At 32.7% G+C, this 9,071-nt stretch overlaps 1 protein-coding gene across 3 annotated transcripts; it reads right to left on the bottom strand.

The window, feature by feature from the left end:
• Positions 1–2,457: 2,457 nt before the first annotated feature.
• On the bottom strand, positions 2,458–9,071 carry LOC143915210 (tumor protein D54). 3 transcript variants are annotated; one of them, XM_077435713.1, is made up of 5 exons: positions 8,935–9,071; positions 5,058–5,319; positions 4,819–4,878; positions 3,503–3,653; positions 2,550–3,431 (listed from the first exon to the last, which is right to left on the bottom strand). In XM_077435713.1, the coding sequence occupies exons 1-5, from the start codon at positions 8,999–9,001 to the stop codon at positions 3,306–3,308; spliced, it is 666 nt and encodes a 221-aa protein (XP_077291839.1). In that variant the 5' UTR covers positions 9,002–9,071; the 3' UTR covers positions 2,550–3,305. The 3 variants fall into 3 exon arrangements, with proteins under 3 accessions (XP_077291838.1, XP_077291839.1, XP_077291837.1); XM_077435711.1 differs by lacking the exon at positions 8,935–9,071 and adding an exon at positions 5,519–5,924; XM_077435712.1 differs by lacking the exons at positions 4,819–4,878; positions 8,935–9,071 and adding an exon at positions 5,519–5,924 and having other exon boundaries at positions 2,458–3,431.

Here is a 9,071-nt window from a genome sequence, read left to right as displayed (position 1 = left end):
TTTTATGCAATTAAGTCGTTAAGGTTTTTTTTAAGTTTTTTTCTTTTTATTTTTTCTTCTCATCGTTGTTTCAACGTAATGATAATTCGTAATATTGACCACTATCTACTCTGCTTGTAATTCGTGTAATGTGAGCATATATGTAAATTGGGCTATATATGTATATACATATATAAATTATGCATTTCGTTTGAGATGAGAGAATTTTAATATATGTAGTGAGTAATTATGTATGTATATTAAAACAAAATTATATTTTAAGCTCGTAAGGGTTCAAAGAACTCCATGAGTTGTATTGACATTCAGCACGTAACCTTATTTTTTCTACATAATCATTAATTATTTTATCCAAATATATATATATATATATATATATTTGGTTTCATTACATCATTGAAAAAATATTGAATATGTTCTAAGTGTATTATTAAAGACCGACACGGTTTGATATTTTTTATTATTTGTTGGGGAAATCTATTTGCATTTGCTGCGGTGTCATTTTTAAAATGCACATGCAGTGGCTGCATTTAACAATTTTGTAATTAGAGACTTGATTTTATCACGATCGGCATTTTGTTTAATTTCATTATTTGACAATATCCTCTTTTTTATAGAACCTCCACTGATGTATTATATCTATATTGATGTTAATTAATTTAATATTAAAAATTTAGATTATCCGTGTTGAATGTTTGTGTCGTGTTTATACTCGAAAGGGTCGCTTTATTTATTTGTGCCTTTTTCCAGCATTTAAATTTGTTCTCATTGTTTTTTTAACATATTCTTCAAAACCAGTTGAAAATACTAAGCTTTGGCATTGTTGCAATAATTACCGGTGAAATTAATTTTCAAATCACTTAACAGCGCAAATTGATTGGTATTCGCCGTTTAAATTTACATACATGGATAAAAGTATGTTGCTACTAGTTTTGACCAATACTTTGACGCAAACACGTTTGCGTCTTACTTTGTGTATTCAAATTTATTTTAGTAATATCGTTTTCTACAATTCGTAAATAGTATGTAATTTGAATTACTTTGTGATCATACTCAAGCTAACCACTTACCCTGAATTAGTATTAACACCTTTTTGCGTCATATTTTATGTAAAAAAAAATGAAAATATGTGAAAACTGACTAGTTTTTGTAAAAATTACACTTTATTTTGCATTTCGGTTGCAAAGATTGTATCCAAATTAATTTAGACCTAAATTTGAGTCATTACAACACAACTCTATTGATCAATAAGTCAATTGCTAGTAAATTTCACACTTTGCAAAATTCTCTAGTCAAATTAAGTCAACAGGCAAAAAAATTAAAGAAATAAATGTTGTGGTTTTCACACAATCGTGATAGTCCAAAATATTGACTCGCTGGTGGCGGCAAAAGAGTTAATTGAGAATTATGGTGTACCGTATCTCATCAGCCAATGTCGAATGACCGTTGTAAAGCTGCTATTATTTCTCATGAATTTGACAAATTCTGTCAAATAAACCGTTGTTATACTGGTTGGTGCGCTTTCAAATGAAATTGTCCTTTCGCTTTATAGTAATTATTACTAATGTTTGCAACATGCAGCTAACTCTAAATTTGGTGTTTTGTTCACTTTATTGTATTGATTTAATAACCAAAAGCTGTTTTCAGTACTCATAATTCAATCGAATTATTCGCATTTATGTCAAGAGAAAAAAGTCATCGTGAAGTTTCAACATTATTGCAATTTGGTACAAAAATGAAATAAAAGTCGTAAATACCTTAAAATATAATGTCAATTTACGCTTAATTGCTATTGAGTTTATGTTTAGTATTCTAAGTGATCATTTGCTTTAAACATCATTAAAAGAAAAAGGAAAAATATTGTTTTCTTCCACATAATGTAAGCAGCTATTGTTGCAAGTCTCTTTATATCTGCTTAGACTACATTAGTTGATAAGTTTTAATGAATTTGTTCTACAAACGCGACCGATAGATATAATTTATTTTATTCTACTTTTAGGCTCAAATGGAACTTTTAGAATATGGAACGTATCCTGAACTATAATATTATTGTTTTTTTAAATAATCAATATTTTAATAATTATATATATATTTTGTGTAGATTCGCCGTAAGCACCAGTAACGTTTGTGTCAGTATTCTTCCTTATCAGAACACCAGTCGTCTAACCCAGATTGTCAGAAATGTCATTGTTCTTTTATTAGTGATGAAATGGAAAAATATATATGGGTTTATTTGTTTATAAGTCTTCGTGCAGGGTACAAGTTTAAAACGGATGTGGTGTGCCTACTACTAAAATACAATTGTTAGCCGACTTTCAATTTTTGCAATATGTTAATTAGTTACAGACATTCTTTAGGTACAATCTTTCTCATTATTCACCGGATGTTTTTAATTAAAATTATTTATAAAAATCCTACCATATTCTGTATGTTCTCAAGACCACAATAAAAGTCAATATTCTAGAATGAAATGTGTTTTCAATTTGTCTCCCGTTACAATTGTATTGGATTGGATTTTATAGGATGGGGAAAATTATAATAAAATTCAATATATGTACATATGTAGGTTTACAATAATTTACTGAAAATTTTCAAAATATAAATATTTGAGTTCACAATAATATATATATGTATACGCAAGTGATTTGATTAATATCTATCAAACCAATTAACTTATTGGATAAATTTGACAATGTATTTATTAAGGCAGTTCACTTAGGACAAAGTTGTCTTTTTGAAACATAAAGAAATATATTTTCTTTTTTTAATATGAACACTAGTATAAGATCGAACCCGTTGCATTTTAAGCATAGATCTCACAGTGAGTAGTGTGCAGATCAGATACATTCAATTTTAATTCCAGTTAACGGTGTAAAAATAAGCCAAAATTATAATCAGTTAGTATATTATAAATATATACAAATAGAAATTAAAAGTACACGTTTTGAAATATTAATAAACACTGACGCTTGCATATGAATGTATATTAAAACCAAGCGAGATTATATAATATGATCATTTTTTTATTATTATTATTCAAACTGGGAAAATAGACGGATCTACATATATAAGATCACAAAAATATCCTTTGCATTCAAATTTTACTATCGGTTGAAGTCAAAATATCGTTTAAAACGGCTACGTTAACACAGTACAACTCTTGGATAATTGTCTTCAACTCTTGTGTAAGAATATAGTAATCTGTTGTTTTGCAATAGGTTGGACATCTTAAAACGAACAAGTTTATAGCATTGCAGTTTCAAGCGCGTTAGCACTTTCGGTGCAAAAGCATTCGAATGTTATTAATATTATTGAAGGGGTACATTCTCTGGAATCGTGGGCGAAGTTGCTACGGGTTGCGATTTTCTACGATCTCGGCCCTCGCTCATGCATTCGTCGAAATTTTGTTCAGAATTAGACCTCGATACTTTCCCCTGAAACGAAAGATCATTCATTTTTAACATATTGCATACAAATTATATGTATTGGAGAAAATTTTCAGTACCTTTACGTTTTCATAAGCGCTGCCCATTTTTTCTTCGAATGAACGGAAAGAATCTGAATTTCTCATCTGTCCTAATTTTGAAGTCAATCCTCCGAACAAAGACGACGTCTTCTCGGCTGTTGTTTTGATCACAGATTCGGTCTTTTGGAATCTGAAAAACACACATACATAATTATTAAAAAAAATCAAACATCCACATTTGAACCCAATTACAATACCCATATTTCTGCAAACATTCCCATATATGCAGATAATAATAAATTATTGATATCACCTTATACTCTAAACTAGTTCAAAACAATTTTAATGTTCACAAAATATGCTCCATATTAATATTATACAACAATCATTTTATAAAAGTTTTATTCTAATTTTAAAAAATGTAATCCTATTTTTTGAAAATATTAAATACTAGTGTTTTTCAGTTTTAATATTCATTTTTTTTATTAAATTAAACGTCATGGAATCTATGACCCAAACAAACATACATACATACAAAGTCTCCTTCGAAATAATATATTAGATGTACGTATACAAGGTACAGGTAAAACTTATACTATTCAACAAATTTAAATACCAATTTAGCCTAAGTTACAATAATAAAAATAAAACAATTTATATCAATTTAAATAGCAAACCACACCTTATATATAAAAAAGCAACACCTGAACGGAAATCAACTCAAATAAAAATTAATAATTTAAGAAAAATGTTTACACCATGGTGTAAAATCACCACCATTGAAATTGATCAGTTTATTGTATGTCAGTGAAGGCAATGCAATTACTGTTTAGTAATAAATTAAAGGAAAATCTAATAAATGTTTATACATATGTATCGTACTTTATTGCCAACACTAATACCCAATAACCGATTTAAAAAAAAACACTGCTTATTTAGCTTAGAGCTTACACTGACTTTTTGCACACACATCTTGAAAAATATAGATCATTTCACATGATTCTGTGACTATTTGGCACATGGCGATCTCACACACGGAATATCTAGCACTCGAAATTTCACCCACCGAGAGTCACGCACGTGACCTGTCACACTAACGAGAATTTGAGTGCCAGATATTCTGTATTTCGCGAGTTTCGTGGCACCAATTGCCGTGTAGGAAATCATCCATTTAACAATTCACAATTAGAATAATTTTACATCAAACCTAAATAATAGCATAGCTGTTATATTATAGTAACATACATAACTACCATATTAGTATCGAATCAAATAAATAAAATACATGCAAATAGTGAGACTGATTAGTAAAAGAGAAATGCAAGAATATCGAATATCAGTTACGGATTACTTACACTGGAGCATCCGTAACAACTTTAGTAATCTGTCCAACACAATTTTCAACATTATGATAGCTGTCGTTGAAAGATATCCGGCATCCAAAAATAAAATAAAATGAAAATCATCAAATTACAAAAAAAAAAAACTGAATCTTCTTTTGTGCATGCCTATTATTTTACTAATTATACTAACACTAATAAATATTGACACATATGTGAATAAACGTATAAATTAATATAAAATAATGACTTACACTTGACTCTCCTTGACATTCTTGATGCCTTGATTCATATCATCGGCGAACTCTTTCCACACGGAAATTCCCAGCTTACGCTTCAGCTCTGAACTTACTCGAACCTTGCTAGCCAATACTAATCTGAGTGTGGCGATTTCGTCTTCGACTCTCGCTAACTCCTGACTCCATTCCGCTTTCTGCTTCTCGACCTCCTCCGGAGTGAGGCCGATCAGCTCAGGCACGGCTTCTTCGCCGGGAGTGACCGGAGCAGCTTCATCCACTATTAAAAAAACAACACACACACAAAATTAAAACAGACTTTCCAAACCAAACATTACCATTAGAATAGAATTGACGCACACCTCAAATGCAAAACCGTAGCGCGCAAAGGTCAAAGTACTACAACGAAAATATGCATTTGAAAGCACTACTGTTTTGCATTGACGGTGATGTGTGTGTGTGTTTGGTGTTAGTAGAACCTCCTGCGGCCAGGCCTAGGAACTTCTTGTAATTGTTGTGGCTAGAGATCTTGACTAAGTACGGTTTGGAGAGGTCCTGGAAGGTGACGCGAACGTCTCGCACCTTCCTTTTGAAAACTAGCAGCCGCCCCCGCCTCGGTTTCTGGTCCGAAACGAACTCTGTCTCCACGCAGAGGAGACTATCGTCATGGAGATCGGGTGGCGAGAGGCGGCTCCACGCCACAGCCTCCGACTCGTCCTCATCCTCGTCCTCGTCTAGGCTTGGCGTCGCGTGCGATTCCAAACGGATAAAGTATGGATCCTCGATGTACTCCAGACTCTGAGGTTCGAGTGCTTCCAACTGTTCCAGTGGTTCTAGCGAGTCGGGGTCGCCGTCCCCATCCTGCATGGCCGTCTATTGCCCACTGGTTACCTGCTGGCGTTACCTGTGCGACCGCTCTTGTTTTTTATGTTTTTACATCACCGCTCAACAGTTAGTTCATCTCAAACCCAATTCAAACGTGACGGCGTCGAGTCACACATCGAAGCGTCCACGTGTACGAAAGCAAACTATGCCAAATAACGCAAAAATGCTTTCACGACACAATAAAAACTACAATAAAAACCTTGTAAAGATACTCGAAACTACATAAATCGAATGACTCGGCTAACGACCGAATTGATCGAATCATCATATATGTATGTACGTTCAAGTCCCTTGAAACTTATATTATATACATTCAAATTCATTCGTTAGCTTATTGAGTGTATCTAAGAATCAATAACACATATTTAACCTACACTTGTGCAATGGTGATCAATCGAGTATGCACAATGGTAGTATATTATGTAGAGAACGTGATATATTATACATATAAAAGGACTAACATCCTATGAGACGAGCCGAATTTCGCTAAAACCTGTTTAGTGTAAAAAAAATCCATTTAATACTTCTCTAGTCACGCAGGCAACATGTTTCAATTCCTTTAAAGGAGCTTTCTATTTATACAATATGGAAAACATGCACAATATAACATGCTTCTCTTGTGTTAGCTTCACATTGCATGGGAAAACTCCCTTGGACATATTAACAATTTATATTTGATTTATTATTATAATAAATACAATATATATATATGGATAGATAATAACAAAACCTGTGACCTGACAGGTTGCCCCAATGCGTCACACCAGTCTTACAAAAAAAAAGAAAAGAACAATAAAAATTGGCAAATAGACTCGTGTTGAATCTCATGAAATTGACCAGTTCATCAACATGACAATCAAACAGGTCTAAAGGTTCATCTATCACATTAAGGAAAATGAGTTATTGAAAGCAGACGTTTTCGCAGCAATAGGTTGGAAAAGTAAACGATTACGCAAAGCTCTACCGCATTCAGGCGCCCAAAATTTAAGTTCCGATAAAATCGAAGGTTTGTCAATACTTCCCTTTAATACTCCAAAGAAATATTTGGAAATGGCAATAATTCTTCTCGAAGAAAATGAGTCAAAGCCTAGAATACCTTGTAAAAAGTCAGTGGGAAATAAATAGGGGTAATATTTATATTTCCTCGTATAAAGGTTGTCACAATTTTTGCTAAAACCCAGTCAACATGTCGATATATGTAGTTACTTTTGGATACAAAACGTACGCTAGTTAAAAAATTCGGATGTGACCAACCCATGACTTAATCTATGTATTTGAGAAATACAAGAAGTGTGAAAAACAAAATAAGGCTATGAGAGTATTTTCGATACAAGTTTGAGCTCTAATGTAGAGAAACTCACACAAGACAAAAGTTTTACTTCTGGCTAATCAACAATTTCAGATTTGCGAAAAAAACGGAAGGGGAGAATATCCGCCACAACAACAAAGTTAGATAAATTGCCCCAATCTAACAGAAGATGGTCGATCTAGATTTAATAACCATCCAGATTTTGCCAGCAGCGTATACAAATCGAATAATTATTCGATTCCGGCCGGAATTTGAACCCTCGACCTTTCTACTGGTAAACAATTTTTTGTAAATATAGCTACGCTGTAGCTATATTTACAAAAAATAATGATATTAATTGATTATACCATGACTCAATATCAGACCCCGAAAAATGACAACCGTAACCTACACTTACACAACTCGTGGAAAATGTCGAAATGAAAAAATTCTACCATTTTAATATTTATTTACGTATTAGCCACAGTGATATTACAGAATAGTCGCCAGAGATATGACAGAACGCGTCACTGTGACCAGACATACATACATATAAGCATAATACAAATATTATATATAAGAAAATTAGCCAGACATCTACATACATATGTATGTTATAGAATATATGTTATAGAAAAATGTATTATCTGTAATATAAATAATACATTTTTGAAATCATCATATACATATATAATATCGCTATTCTGTGTGTCTGTCTGTCTGTATGTGTATTTGAGATAACGCTCGCCATACTATAATAGTCGCTTCGATCCGACATACATACGTCACAGCTAAACCACTTCCAACCAAACGTATACGAATAACAAAAGAAAAAAACTTGTATATAAACTGTTTGCTACCAATGTTTCCTCTAGGCAAATAGACAGCGCCAAGTCTCTGAACATTTACCGCCATCTATTTAAATTTTTTTTTAATTAATTTTTCTATTGGTGTTTTATATTGTTTACATGTACATAGGTAGGTAAGTAGGTAGTATTTACCGTTTCTTTTTCATATTAAACAATTAAATATAAATATTAAATTAAATATATTTAGAAGGTATTTGAAAAAAAATCGACCGCGTGCGGATCGAACACAGAGCCGACACATTTCTTTTATTTAATAACTTAATATGCCAACACCCAAGCGATGATATTTCATCGGGTACAACACTAGTATTCAAATAGTGACAAGTGGGTAGAATGATTTTTGCCAATTTGATGGACGAACCGCTTCAACAATGAAATCAGATAATTTGGCAAACTCTGATAGGAAACGATCGACTTGGAGTCACAAATATCCAAGTCTGACCAGCAGCATTAAAAACTATGCTCAGAATAAATTTTAAAAACCCAATAAACATTTATTTCATCGACACAATAAATAGACAATTATTTCATACCAAAATAGTCAAATTACTTTCTAGCTAAATTCTAATACGATTCTAATCAACAACTATATGGTAATAATTAATTTAAATCGATATATCGACCGGGTTTCAAATACATACTCATAGCGAACGACTCGAAAGCAAACCAGCCTGCCGTAAAACGACGATATTTAACTTGAAAACGTATGTATGTAATCCAGCGCTTCTATTGAGCACAATGGCAGTGTGTATTGCATCGTCATAACGTGTTACACTTCCACAAGTATCGATCCTCGTCGTGACGCAGCGGTTAAAAGTTACGCAAAAGAAAGGAGCGTTTCAGTGGTTCTTACCTTTGCTTTTGGTAGCATTTTCAGAATTTATCCTCGCCTCGATGTCACCTGTGGAGTCGGTTGCCATCTCGCCAACCCGCCGAAGCTAATTGGTCACATTGGGCTCGTTATCAGCTCAAAATTGAACATGGAACGGA

This window comes from Arctopsyche grandis, chromosome 8 (genome assembly GCF_051622035.1).
Source record: "Arctopsyche grandis isolate Sample6627 chromosome 8, ASM5162203v2, whole genome shotgun sequence".
Classification (NCBI taxonomy): domain Eukaryota; kingdom Metazoa; phylum Arthropoda; class Insecta; order Trichoptera; family Hydropsychidae; genus Arctopsyche; species Arctopsyche grandis.
This window is presented reverse-complemented; position numbering and strand designations above follow the sequence as displayed.

What these genes read in the sequence shown, in the direction of transcription:
- LOC143915210 (XM_077435711.1), bottom strand. Translation starts at nt 5,906, where the DNA reads ATGCAGGATGGGGACGGCGACCCCGACTCGCTAGAACCACTGGAACAG. An exon ending in CCTAGGCCTGGCCGCAGGAG is followed by an intron (nt 5,320 to 5,518) that starts GTTCTACTAACA and finishes TTTTTTTAATAG; the next exon opens with TGGATGAAGCTGCTCCGGTC. An exon ending in GTTGTTACGGATGCTCCAGT is followed by an intron (nt 3,654 to 4,818) that starts GTAAGTAATCCG and finishes TGTGTTTTTCAG; the next exon opens with ATTCCAAAAGACCGAATCTG.